The following is a 13,477-nucleotide window of genomic DNA, read 5'->3' as shown; positions in this document are numbered from 1 at the left end:
GGAAAACTGGCAAGCAGATTTTGGGGAGCTTCTTGGAGGCCTTGGTAGCCTAGAGCAGGGGAGTGTGTGGTTGGGAAGAAGCAGTGTGGCCTTGTGGTGGTTTGAAGGGTTGATTTAAAATGTGTCAAGCTAACCTTATACATTATTTGGGTGTCAGTTTCAAGGTTGCGTCCTTAGCATGGAGTTCCCTGACATATTTCCCAGGCTAATCTAGGACCCTAGTTTCATGTTATAGTACCTGCTGCTTTCCCAGTAGTCTGCCTACTTATAAGTATCTATTTGTAATTGCGAATGTAATGGTGGCCTTTTCCATTAGATGACAAGTTCCATGAAAACGGGACCATGAGTTTCATCCACTGTGTTCTTAGCCCCGGACACGTCGCAGGCACTCAGGGAAAGTCTGTAGCCTTATGAACTGACTGATCTGAGGGAGGTACTTTTGTAAGGCATAGTATTGGTCCCTGGCATGAGGCCACCTACTGGCTCCCTGCCATCCAGCCCTGGGAGTAGCATGAAGCAGCATGGCGCTGGCCTCCTGGAAGCTTGGAGAGGAGTCTTACCCAGGCTTTGCTCCTAGACATTAAACTTCCCAGCCAGGCACTAACATGTGGCTGCAGAACTTGCCCTTGCTCCATCCGTCCCTAGCGCAGCTGCTGGGAGAGCCTGTCCCGAGGCAGAGACAGCAGAGCTCTTGAAGAGCTGGCTGTGCTCCTCCTCAACCCCACCCCCACAGGCTGCCTTTGACCAGCGCATGAAGACTTGGCAGCGCTGGCAGGATGCCCAAGCCACACTGCAGAAGAAGCGGGAGGCTGAGGCTCGGCTGCTGTGGGCCAACAAGCCTGATAAGCTGCAGCAGGCCAAGGATGAGATCCTTGAGGTGAGTCCCCTGAAGCAGCCCAGCCAGGGGGTTCTATTGGCTCCAAATGAACCCAGCTCCCATCCCACCCAGGGGCTTGGAACCCCACAGCAGGAGACAGTGCTGATTAAGTCTAAAGGGTTGTGGCTGCCGAGGAAGCCTCTGAGAATGACTCCAGACCTTCCTGAAGCCTGGTCCCCCTGTTCTCCTCCTACTCTACCCAGACTTGTCAAATCAGAATCTCTGGCCCGGCATGCTGGCTCACACCTGTAATCTGGGCACTTTGGGAGGCCAAGGTGGGCAAATCACTTGAGGTCAGGAGTTCGAGTCCAGCCTGGCCACCATGGTGAAACCCCGTCTCTATTAAAAATACAAAAAATTTTGTTGGGCATAGTGACGTGCGCCTCTAGTCCTAGCTACTCAGGAGGCCGAGAGACAAGAATCACTTGAACCCGGGAGGAGGAGGTTGCAGTGAGCCGATATCGAGCCACTGCACTCCAGCCTGGATGACAGAGTGAGACTCCATCTCTAAAAAATAAAAAAAATCTCTGCAGGAGGGGTCCTGGCTGGGTCTTTGAAAAGCTTCCTAGCTGATTCAGATATGCCTTCTCATGAGAACTAAATTAGGTTTTCCAGGTCTACCACCGCTGCTGGTGAGTACCTAACCTGGAGGCTGCTGGCGCACCAGAGCTTTCTTGAAGGACCACGCTTGGTCCCAGATGCCTGGAGCACAGGCATCTCTTTTCCAGCCAGCCCCTAAAGTGGACTTCTGCTGGGCTCTGACTTACATGCAGAATCCCCTGTGACACCTCATCTTATCCACAGGGACAGAAAGACGTAATGATCAATCAAGAACTCATGTGAAATTGCTGTCCAAATGTGAAGTCTTAATAATGATGGCATAATATGAGGTGATCCTTTCTTTCTTTCTTCCCAGTGGGAGTCTCGGGTTACTCAGTATGAAAGGGACTTTGAGAGGATTTCAACAGTGGTCCGAAAAGAAGTGATACGATTTGAGGTGAGATAGAAGATCCCACTTCTCACTTAGCATACAGTGCTTGGTCTGTCCAACTCTATTGGGTAAGGAGATAGAGGTGCCAGTGACTTGGCAATTCTCATGAGCAGGCGTGGCCTTCTTTGGGGGGGGTGTTTTCTTGTTCATAGGCACAGTGGCACACTTACACTTGTGACTGGACCAGAGCAATTAGACACAAAGCTTGCAGCTGCCACATACCTTCAGCCCTGTCCTTTCTCCTCCACTTCCCATCTCCTGCCCTCCAACAAAGCCTTTCAAGGCCTTGGCAGGCCTCTTTGGCTGGAAATTACAGCTATTTCCTCTGCTGCTTCTAATTTCTGAGACTATGTTTGGCCTTGGTCAGCAATAAACACCACCAACCCATCAAAAGGGAAAGGAAAAACTGGTCGGTCAGTGTACAATCTTGTCTCCTAGAAAGAGAAATCCAAGGACTTCAAGAACCACGTGATCAAGTACCTTGAGACACTCCTTTACTCACAGCAGCAGGTATGTAAGTTGTGCCTGACCTTCATCCTCTGCTGTCTGCTCCAAAGGCCAGCTGCCTCCTTGGGGCTTCTGCGACAAGATGTGCAGGCCCTGCTTCTGAGGGGCTGGGCCCTCCTATAGTCAATCATTGAAAATAACCCCTGCTGCTCTGACATGGAGCATCCAACAGGATCTTTTATTAAGCAGGAGGGCCCGGTGCTGCTGCCCTCATTCTGAGGTGAGTTAGTTTTTGAGGACAAACTCCATGTCCCTGTAACTGCTTAGCCTTCCAGCAGCCACCCCAGGATACCACCTGGCCCTCCTGAGGCTAAGTCCTCATCAGTATGCGAAACAATGGCCCCACTGCGAGGAGCTAACTGAGCCAGGAAAGTTGTGGCCACCACAGGCGTGCTTCCTCTGGGTTGGAGCCAATACTGTCTTCAGAGACTTGGGGCTCAGGAACTGCTGCTTCCCCTAGTGAGAGGGAGGTGTGAGGGTCATGTGGGGTGTACAGCTGCTGGGAGCCTGCCTTTGTGGGGCGGAGGCGCTTGGGGAACGCCAGGACATTGTGCTTGCTTCCTCCCAGGCTGGCTCAGGCTCTGCCACTAGGTGGGGGCACTTGCTTACTGTCCCCACTTCTTTGCAGCTGGCAAAGTACTGGGAAGCCTTCCTTCCTGAAGCAAAGGCCATCTCCTAATGGACCAAGGACCCCAGAGCCCACTTGTGTGACGCTGCCTTTTTATACACTGTCCTCCTCCACCTTGATGGACCCCCCATCCTGCATCCTGCATAGGCTGGACTTAACCCCTTCTTCCCTGTCCCCATGACCACTGTCCCCAGTTACTCTGACCATTATTTCATTTAGCTTCCATATATATTTTCTTACCTAAGAGAATAGTTTCCTGCTTTAAGCAAAAGACCTACAATAGGTGGTAGAATTATGGGATGGGGTGGAGTATTGATATAAATATATAAATACAAATGTATATTTTTCAGGATGTGGTTTAGGAACTGGGAATAACGTTTTCTGTTACTCCTGATGGTGCCATGAAAAGGTTATGTAATAAAATATTTTAAAATCAGGTCACATGACTCAGAATGGTGGTGCTTTTTGCTTAGGCTGGGAACAGTTGGGAATCAGGTCTGGAATACTCCTAACCAAGAAGTTGCCCAGGTATAGTAAGTTTTTCTCTACCGTTCACAAGTTTTTGCTGCTGCTTCCCTCTGGAAATGGGTTTTCTTTCTCTCTGCCTACCTCAGCTACCTGTTCTGAGGATCTCAATCTGTTTCATATTCCCACTTCTTAAGGGAAGGAGTTTTAAAAACATCTCTTAAAATAAGAGGAGCAAACCTATTCTCCTGCAAAGGAGGCAGAGACTTTCTTTCTCTCTCTTTTTTTCTTTGGTATCCCCATTGTTAAGCAAGAGCCTTTCTCTTTTATTCCTCCTGTTTCCCTAAGCTGCTCAGGGCTCTCTGAGTCTTGCCCTCTGATGGCAAGTCTTATATATAAACCTATTTTTGTCGCCCATCAAAACACATTCTCAGTAGACTGTGTGAAGGTGTGAAGGGCTGATAAGGACTTGATGCTTTATCTCCATAGACATGAAAGCCATGCCCTCTGCCTCTAGATAGGGTGATCTGATCTAGCCATCCCTTCTGCTGGACTCTGAGCTGCTGAGCCATAGGAGGTTCAAAGAAGCTCTACTGTTCTGTGCCCAGGAGGTAGCTTGCCAGCAGGAGCCCCCAGACACAGCCAAAGGGTGTTCACACAGATCTCTGCCAGTCTGGCTAGGGGAGGCCAGAGTCTCAGGTCAGTCAAGGCTGGGCTTCCCCCTTAGCTATGTCCACAGCTGCTCAAGCTGTACTCATCAGAGTGGACTTTGAAGCTCCTTTGTGAGCTCGAGCCGCTGACTGCCACTGTGGGAGCCTTGCCACCTCCAGCCCAAAGACGCTTCTGCCATAGGGGCCCCAGGTCCTGCTCTATCAGTTCTCTTTAGTGGGGGGCTAAGATTTGGGGCAAGCTAGCCTGAGGCAAGGAAGTGAAGGAAACATGCTGATTTCCTGTGCAGGGGCTCAGTCCCAGGGGAAGGGTCAGTGCTGCAAGGATTTTAACAGGTGAATTTTTTGGAAAAAGTCACTCTCTACCCCTCAGTATCCTTATCAACTTTGGTTTTATCCTTCTAGTCTTTATTATATGCTTGCTTTTACATAGTTGTAATAATATACACATATAATATTTTGTATCCTGCTTTTGACATTCAAAATTGTACATGTTATAAGCATATTTCCATATTGTTATATAGCTTCACAAAGTTGATTTGTAAAGCTGTGTGATTTGAAGGCTTCCATAGGGTGACTGTACCATAATTTTCATTCATCCCTTGTTGTTGGATTCTTGGTCGGGGGTTGTTTTGTTTTGTTGGTAGCTTTCAACTTTTTAATATAATTTCAGATTTACAGAAAAGTTGCAGGACTATCACAAAGAACTCCTGTATATCTTTTATCCAAATTTACCAAGTGTTTATAATCTATCCTATTTGCCTTATCTGTATTTCATGTTGTCTTAATCATTTAAGAGTAATTTGCAAGATACCCCATTATGCCCCAAAACGGTATGCATCTCCCTAAGAACATAACATTCTATTCTAAGAGAAGGAGAGAAATCTTTTAAGAATCTGTAAGTATTCTTTTAAGTAATATTATGAAAATCAGGAAGTTGAACAGTGATTTAATACTGTTATCTAACCGGTGGTTCATGTTTAAATGTTGTCAGCCTAATAATGTCCTTTGTGGCTATTCTTTTTCCTTGTGCAGGATCATGTGTTACATTTACTTGTAAATGTGTCTCTCTCAGTACTGCAGATTCCTCAGCCTTTCTTTGTCTTTCATTACCATGACATTTTTGAAGACTACAGGCTGTTTTGTTGAAGGTTCCTCAATTTGCATCTGTGTGATGGTTCCGCATGACTAGATTAGGGTTCTGCATTCTGGGCAGGAATATCACAGAAGCGATGCGTCCTCAGTGCAGCGTAATCAGCATATCATGTCAGTTTATTAATATTGTTAACTGTGTTCACTTGGTTGGGTTGATGTCTGCCAGATTTCATTTTAAATTTACAGCTTTCCCTTTGTAATTAACAAGTAATTTGTGGGGAGATATTTTGAGACCATATAAGTATTTTGTTTCTCATTCACTATTTAGTACAAGTTGATTAGTCTTGTCTGAGTTATTACTGTCATGATTGACCAACACGATTTCCTAACTAACTCCATAATGCCGTCTACATTTATTGGCTGGCATTCCATTTATAAAGAAAACATCCTTTCTCACCATTTATGTATCCACTTGTTTATCAGTATGGGTACAGGGATTCCTATTTTACTCAAAGTTGCAGGCCATTGCTTTGATTTTATCTTGGTTCTCAAATTGCCCCAGATTTATATCAGCCTCATATGTGTTTCTAGCTTGTCCCCATCATTTTTCAGCCCTTTCTTACCTTCTGGTATAACAAGATGTTCCAGGTTCATCTGGAATGTTCCCTGCCCCAGCCCTGTCTGCAGGAAGGATTTAACAACATGGAAAAGGAGGCAGACTGGAATCAGCCATTTCTCCAGGGAGTCTTGGTTCCTTATAATAGAGAATAGTATTTATTTTGATTTGATTTGATGGTTATTATTGAGATGGAGTCTTCCTCTTGTCACCCAGGCTGGACTGCAATGGCGCAATCTTGGCTCACTGCAACCTCCACCTACCGGGTTCAAGTGATTCTCCTGCCTCAGTCTCCCAAGTAGCTGGGATTATAGGCACCCACCACCACACCTGGTTAATTTTTGGTAGAGATGGGGGTTTCACCATGTTGGCCAAGCTGGTCTCGAACTCCTGACCTCAAGGGATCCACCAACCTCAGCCTCCCAAAGTGCTGGGATTACAGGCGTGAGCCACCACACCCGACCAGAGAATGGTATTTAGAAACCTAGATCTAGGTGCCAAATGTGCTTATTGTGACTGGAATGTCATTGCCTCTAGGCTCTCGCCAGACAGTTCAAAGAAATATGTAGCAGTTTATACTGTCTGTCTGGGAGTGTGAAGTAGGCACATCTAGGGACATGTCAAGTGGCTTGGTGTGGCTAAAGTCAGTGAGGACCATAGAGAAAAATGAGCAGGAGCCAGATCACAGGGTGCCTGATAGGACCTGGGAAGTGCATTCAACATCACCATGGCTGCTTCGTGATCTGGACACACCAGAAGGTGTGAGACTGGAGGCAGGAAGAGCAGCCAGGCTCATCCGGACCCTCAGGAGAGCTGAGAAGGGCAGGTATGATGGGACCAGAGCTCAGGAGAGTTTCGGGACGTGAAGTTGGAACCACTGAGATCCAGTCCCTGATTTGATGAGAGCCTCAGGGGAGAGGGAGGTAGCTAGCATGTCTCCCAGGCTTCTGGCTCAGACACTGGGTAGACAGTGAAGACCTTTGTAACATGTGAGGCAGCAGGTTCGGGGAAGATGGGAGGGGCAGCAGTGGTGGGGGCAGTGAGTGCTGAAGGTGTTCAGGAAGCAGCTCTGGGCCAGGTACAGTAGCTTACACCTGTATTTTTAGCATTTTGGGAGGCTGACATAGGAGGATCGCTTGAGCCCAAGAATTTGAGACCAGCCTGGGCAATATAGCGAGACCCTGTCTCTACAAAAAATAAAAACAACTAGCTAGGCATGTGTGGTGACACATGCCTATGTTCCTATGCAGGAACATCACCTGAGCCCAGGAGGTTGAGGTTGCAGTGAGCTATGATTGTGCCACTACACTCCAGCCTAGGTGACCAAAGCAAGATCTTGTCTCAAAAAAAAAAGCAGCTCTGGATGGGAAGGGAGGGCAGTTGCTGTAAGCAGGGGAGTTAGAGTAAAAGGAGGCTTTGTTTTATGTAAAGGTGGGGCAAACATAAGCATGTTAATAAAATTCAGAGAAGAGAAAGAGAATGACTGTCAGAGCCATGTTTAGAAGAAAGTGTGGTCCAGAGCACAGGACGGGGACCTGTGTTCAGAGGGTGCCTCACTGTTGAGGCCACAGGAAAGAATCTTAGTGGAGGGGAGGCTGAAGAGGGGAAGTTTCATGCTTGATAATTAAAATTTTCTGAGCTAGGGATGTCGTATTTACCTGTTTGAACCAAGTGGTTTAGATAAAAGGTACGGAGACAGGTCAGCAGTTCCTCTGCTTTCCCCAGGGCTAGTTCGGCACTCGGGCTCTAGAGTGCCAAGGATGAGGACTGGACTTCGAGCTGGGGTGATCCCAGTATTCGGTGTCCGTACTTAGTGACAGAATAAATGAGGGAAATGGGAATAAGCCAGAATTGTTCCCTCAGACAGAAATACTAGCAACTTTCAGCTCTTCCCAGAAGACTTTGATTCTGAATGCTCTTGTAGCTGGGAGCCCTAAAAAAAGAGTCTGAAGCAACTCAAATTTAAAAAAAGGAGACGAACTGATGGAAATCTCAGGATGGGGCCAAGATGTGACTGGAGTGTGTGTGCTGATGGAGGGCGTGTCCTTTGCCGAGCACACTCAGGGCCCACAGGAAGGCCACAGACTTCAGGGACATCAAGCCCCAAGGTGGTGGGATTTTCCCCACCAGTACTTGGCAGCCTAGGGGGATGGGAGGGCAGGAGAAGATAATGGGACCCCTGGCTCCAGTCATAGAAGGGCACACCTTTGCTGCAGTACACACATGCCTGGACGTACACTGTCTTTGAAGACACCAGCTAAGAGTCTCTGCTCCATGTTTGGACAGGGCCAGACCTGAGCTGAGAGAAATGGACAAAAACAACTCAGGCCTATATTCTGGTGCACACGTCACCTGCCGATACTGTATCCTGTGATAAAGTCGGGTGATTTACTGTCTCCACCAAACTGTAAACTCTGGTGGTATGCCTTTATAACTCCATGGCCCCTGGCAAAGACTCAGACTCAAAACAGGCGTCAAATAGATAACTGTTGAGTGATTGTTCCCCAATTGCAGGCTCTGCCACCTGACAGTCATACTGTCTGGGAGAGGACCCAGCTCACCTTTTTATCTCCCAGTCCTTCTCAACAGTGCCAACACCTCCTGGAAACTGACTGCAAATGTGCTGCTTCTCACTCCTGTGTGGCCCTTGGAGCCTGGGTTAATGCTGGGCTTTGTACCTTAAGCACCCTTTCTCCCTTCCCCATTTGCAGTCTCAGAATTACACCTGTCTGAAGCGGGTGTTTTCCAATGCCCTAGACGGGAGTGTAAGGGTAAGGAGATGGGGGGCATTTGCCTGTGTCAGACCATTCACTGAGGAACCCATAGGTGCTTTTAGAAACCAAATCCTTGAAGATGACCAACCAGAAATGCCCATCATAGCACTGTTTACAGTTGCAAAAATGGAAACCAATTGAAATGTCCATCAGGAGGAGATTAAGTGAATTATGGTACAGTTACACCATTGAATATTCTACAGCCATTGACAATATATAGCTATATTCATTGACAAGAAAAACTCATATTTTTGAGTGAAAAAAGCAGGTTATAGAATTGCATGATATCCACATTTATATAAAACTTTACATATGGGAAGGATGTTGATTGAATTGTTAATAACTATGATCACCTCTAGAGATGGAAGTTTGCATTACCTTTAATTTTTAATACCATTTTGTATTGCTTAACATTTCTATGTATTATCATTATAATGAGAAAAATCAAATAAAGCTATTTTCATTATGGGAAAACAGTCCAGTGCATCCTTTGAGGCCTGTGCCACATGTCTGTTCTCCAGGCAGATTCCCCTGATCTGCCTTCCGTGCCCTGCCCCAGCCTGGAGTGGAGCCCTGCATCTGTCGCCCTCTTCAGCCTCTGGTTTTTCTCTCCAGTGCGGTGTCAGCTCTGAGGCAATCTCTGTAGCCTCCTGAGCCCTGGACTCCCTAGGGTCCTGGGCTGCCCTGTCTTTGCTTATCCCGGTGTCTTCTCCCTCCTGCAGAGGAGCCTCTGGGGCAGCGGCTGCTCCTTGGCTCAAGATCATTGCCATACAAGCCCGTGGGCCACTGAGCCCAGATCTGTGGATTTTTCAAGCGATCTGGAAATCTGGCCTAATTTGAGGTTTAATAGGCACCACCGTGGGTGGTAAGATTAGTGCATAGTACCCCGGGAAAGCCTGCAGGCCCCACAAGGCTTGCCCCAGACAGGACTTTGCCCCTAGGAACCTTTCTGTTGTGGAAATGCTCCTCTGGCTCTGATGACCAGCCCTGGCTGTGGGCAGAAAGCTTCACCCACCCAAGGCTGCTCAGAGGAAGCCAGCTGCTCGCCTTCCACAGGATGCTCTTTGTCTGGGTCCAGAAAAGAAACAGAAAAACCCTGTCCAATCTGAGACAGGACCTTTCCATAAAGAGATGTGACTGTTTCCAAATGACTGACCCTTCGGGGCTTTAGAGCTCGCTGCTTCCTCTTCCATTATGAGCCCCAGTGGCAATAACCACAGGGGCCCAATAGGCAGGTTTCCCCTCAAGGGAGCACCAGCAGCCTCAGAAAAATAGGAGGCTCCTGAGGCCAGGAGCATGTTCCAGAGCAGGGGACAGACTGCCCATGACGGCCCCTTCCCACTCTCGGGCCTAATTATTTTATTAACTATAGTGAGAACTGCCATTTGTTCAGCACTGTGCTGGGCACTGTGCTCCAGGCCCTGAGACAGCTCAAATCCAGCTCCGCCACCCTGCAGGGTGCACTCATGACCACACTAAGGACAGGCCCAGGGAGCTAAAGCAGCTGGCCCAGATTACACCCCAGAGCTAATACAAACTCAAGCTCTTAGCACGGCCTCTCTGCCACACCCTATCCGACACAATCTAGACATCTAGACAGACACAGACGAAAGGAACCTGGAAATCAATCCCCTAAGTTGTTTAGACATGATTGCATCCACACAGTAGGACTGCTAAGGACAAGCCCATTTTGGTACCATCTGGCCTGGTACGCATTGTAGCTTCTCTGACGCATACGAGACACTCTTTCACCTGATGGGCAGGGGGGTGCCCAGTGGAGCAAAAGCAGAGGCTGGAAGACAGAAGCAGCTCTGGTGAGTAGCTGGGGACCTTAAAGGCAGACATGAGAAACTCCACTTGCTGAGAAGCCATGGGCAGCACCCTGGGGACAGCTAGCAGACGAGGCAGAGCCACCTCCCTTCCAGACCTCGAGGCCCGGATCAAGAACTGTTGTCCCCAGTTCTTGGTCTCTCAGGTCCCTTCACAATAAACCCTTATTACTTGAGGGAACCAAGTGTGTCTTTGTTTCTTGAACCCTAGTACTTGCCACACCAGAGGGGCTGCTTGGTTGATTGGCTGACACGGCTCTGAAGGGCATTAAGCTGTATCACCACATGCAGCTGGCAAGCTGTGCCATCAAAGTGCTGGGGTGGCCTCTGCCAGCTCTCCCTGGGCCAGACCTGGATCATGTCGTCTGAAGCAGCTGAGCTGCCGCTGCCATATCTGGGCAGGAGACAGGAGGCTCCTGGGAGTGGCATTGCTGACTGGAACCCCGAGCCTGCCTGCCCTGGACCAAGCTTTGCTCTAAGGACTTGGGCAGGACACGCTTGTCAGAGGTGCCTTCTAACACAGGCGTTCCCAGCCCCACCCCTCCCTCACGCCTCGCTTTCCCCAGATGACAGAAATGAAGAGTTTGGACTAACTCAGTAACTCACAATGCTTTTTAGTAGCACCCTTTTTAAAAGATGTGTTACACCAAAATCTAACATTCAAACATAAAAATGATGTTTTTAAATGTTATATTGTATTATTTCAATTTATAAAATGTACTTATTAACAAGGTAATCAGTAGAAACTCTGAGGCCGTTTTGCTGAACAGCATAGTTGCTGATTTACATCAACCTCTGCTTCCAATTTATTTCTTTACTCTTTTTGGTTGCACAATATGGAGTAAATCAGAAACATCCTTATTGGAGAGTTAGTTGAAATTGTTAATTTTTTTTTAAACTAACCTTGCAGTCTCAAGATGGAAGAAATAGTAGAACCTGTTTTTGTTGTCCATGAATCAGTATCCATCAGGATGAACCATGTCATTGCTAAACCCCTGCCGTTTTTTTGCCTACAAAAACAGCAAATTCACATAATTCAGTCACTAGTAATAGCTAACATCTCTCTACTGTGCGCTGGGCCCTCTGCCAAACACTTTGGAAGCTGCTGTCATTTAAGCCACACCGCTCTCTGTTGTACGAGGACCCCGAGATAAGGGCAGATAAGGACCCTGAGCCTCACAGGGGTTATCCAAGGTTATACCAGTGACCAGAGCTGGGCTAGGGTGGGGCAGGCAAGGTCCACCATGGCTCAGATGGCCCCTAGTGGCTGGGCCCCTCCCGGCCAGTCCACCCCTCCACTGCCGTCCCCCGTGCAGGCTCAGAGAAGAATCCTGCCTCTGTGCCCAGTGGCGCCCACAGGCTCGTGGCCCAGGGGCTGTTTGTTTTCTTAATGGGGTTAACCAAACCTCCTGAGCAGCAGAAGCCTTGCCGGTGAAAGGGGGCTTTGTGTGACTGCGGCGGAAGCCAGGGCCTGAGCTAAGGCCGGGGCTGTGGGCCAGCCTACCCACGTGCAGGAATGGGGCAAGTCGGGGGACAACTTCACCCCCCAGCCCTTCCTGCCCTCTGCTCAGGCCTTGGTCCTATTTCCAAGTGGCAAACTGCAGGCTCCATACCTGCAATAGAGGAGCGAGTGGGGCCCGGTCCCTGGCAGGGCTGCGGCGGGGAATCAGGAGACAGGTGCTTGCTTATTACGCTCTCCAACCGGGAGCTTCAGCAGCACCAGGAGCTTGTTAGCGATGCCCGCTTCAGGCTCCACCCCAGCCCAGCAAGTAGAAAATCCTGGGTCAGGGCACTCAAATCTGAGATTTCACAGCCCTACAGTTGGTGGTGAAGATTGCTAAAGTCTGAGAATTACTATAATCTAATAGGGAAATACAATCCATATGCTAGATCACAATGGAGAAAAGACAAAGGTTCGTGTGGAAAAACAGCTCATTCTAAAAACAGAAGTTACTTTGAGGGGTGCATATCCGTCATATAGAGTCTGGAACTTGGTATTCATATGCTGAGCTGGACAGCACTGAAAGTGTACAGAAAGCAAACTTCCTTTGATTGTAATAACTGCTATGGCATTTACATCATGTGTTCCTCTTTATAGGAAAATATTTGGCCCAGCACGGTGGCTCACACCTATAATCTCAGCACTTTGGGAGGTCGAGGCAGGAGGATCAGTTGAGCCCAGGCGTTGGAGACCAGCTTGGGCAGCATAGTGAGACCCTGTCTCTACAAAACAAAACGAAACAAAAATTAGCCAGGCTTGATAATGAGTACCTGTAGTCCCAGCTACTTGGGAGGCGGAGCCCTTAAGCCTGGCAAGTCGAGGCTGCAGTGAGCCATGATTGTGCCACTGTACTCCAACCTTGGCAAATGAGTGAGAGCCTGTCTCAGTAAATTAATACATAATTGATTTTTTAAAAATTGGAAAATATTCTCCATACCTTGTTTTACCTCCCCAAAGACATCTTAAATGCCCCTAAGTCAAGGATCTTGTTTTTCTTCATTTGGACCTGCACTCTTGTGCCCTAGAACGCTGTGCAATTAGGAGCTGCAGGTCTACTATCAGATGTTTGACAAGTCAGCTGCATGGAATCTCTTTGCACAACTGGTGATGAAAATCCACTGATCTGAGGCTTCCTGGAACACCTGAAAATTAAGTAAATGGATAAAGTGGACAACAATCTGCCAAGAAAGAAGCGAGAGGGGAGGTGTGTTTAACTCTGGAGGTGGGAGGAAGATTCTTGTTGCCCCCTTGCAGGCAGCCTTTAACCCTTCAGCAGCCCCTGCTCCTTCCCCTTCCTAGTTTTTTCTCGACATGCCCCCACTGCCCTTTCATTCATATACTCTTTCCATCATAAATATTCTGTATGTAGTCTTTCAACCCAAATGTTTCTGAGACACACAAGTAACAATAATTGCAGATTGTAGTAAGTGCATAGAAAGGGTCACATGATAGGGTGGTCAAGAAGGAAGCCTCAGCTGGTTGCAGTGGCTCACGCCTTTTATCCCAGCACTTTGGGAGGCCAAGGT

At 48.1% G+C, this 13,477-nt stretch overlaps 1 protein-coding gene and 1 long non-coding RNA gene across 2 annotated transcripts in view; one reads left to right on the top strand and one right to left on the bottom strand.

Moving 5' to 3' along the window:
- SNX1 (sorting nexin 1) overlaps positions 1 to 3,444 on the top strand; it is a 42,207-nt gene extending 38,763 nt beyond the window's left edge. The window contains exons 12-15 of the mRNA XM_032297205.1: positions 734 to 877; positions 1,794 to 1,874; positions 2,307 to 2,378; positions 3,004 to 3,444. Coding sequence (XP_032153096.1) covers positions 734 to 877; positions 1,794 to 1,874; positions 2,307 to 2,378; positions 3,004 to 3,054 — 348 coding nt within the window. The 3' untranslated portion in view covers positions 3,055 to 3,444. The remainder of the gene's footprint in view (positions 1 to 733; positions 878 to 1,793; positions 1,875 to 2,306; positions 2,379 to 3,003) is intronic.
- A 4,964-nt stretch (positions 3,445 to 8,408) lies between these two features.
- On the bottom strand, positions 8,409 to 13,046 carry LOC116564257. Its single transcript, XR_004274815.1, has 2 exons — positions 12,889 to 13,046; positions 8,409 to 11,460 (listed from the first exon to the last, which is right to left on the bottom strand). It is a non-coding gene; the product is annotated as an uncharacterized LOC116564257 (long non-coding RNA).
- Positions 13,047 to 13,477: the final 431 nt, after the last annotated feature.

Source organism: Sapajus apella, unplaced genomic scaffold, assembly GCF_009761245.1.
Source record: "Sapajus apella isolate SASKATOON/1434 unplaced genomic scaffold, GSC_monkey_1.0 scaffold37, whole genome shotgun sequence".
In the NCBI taxonomy this organism is placed as follows: Eukaryota; Metazoa; Chordata; class Mammalia; order Primates; family Cebidae; genus Sapajus; species Sapajus apella.
This window is presented reverse-complemented; position numbering and strand designations above follow the sequence as displayed.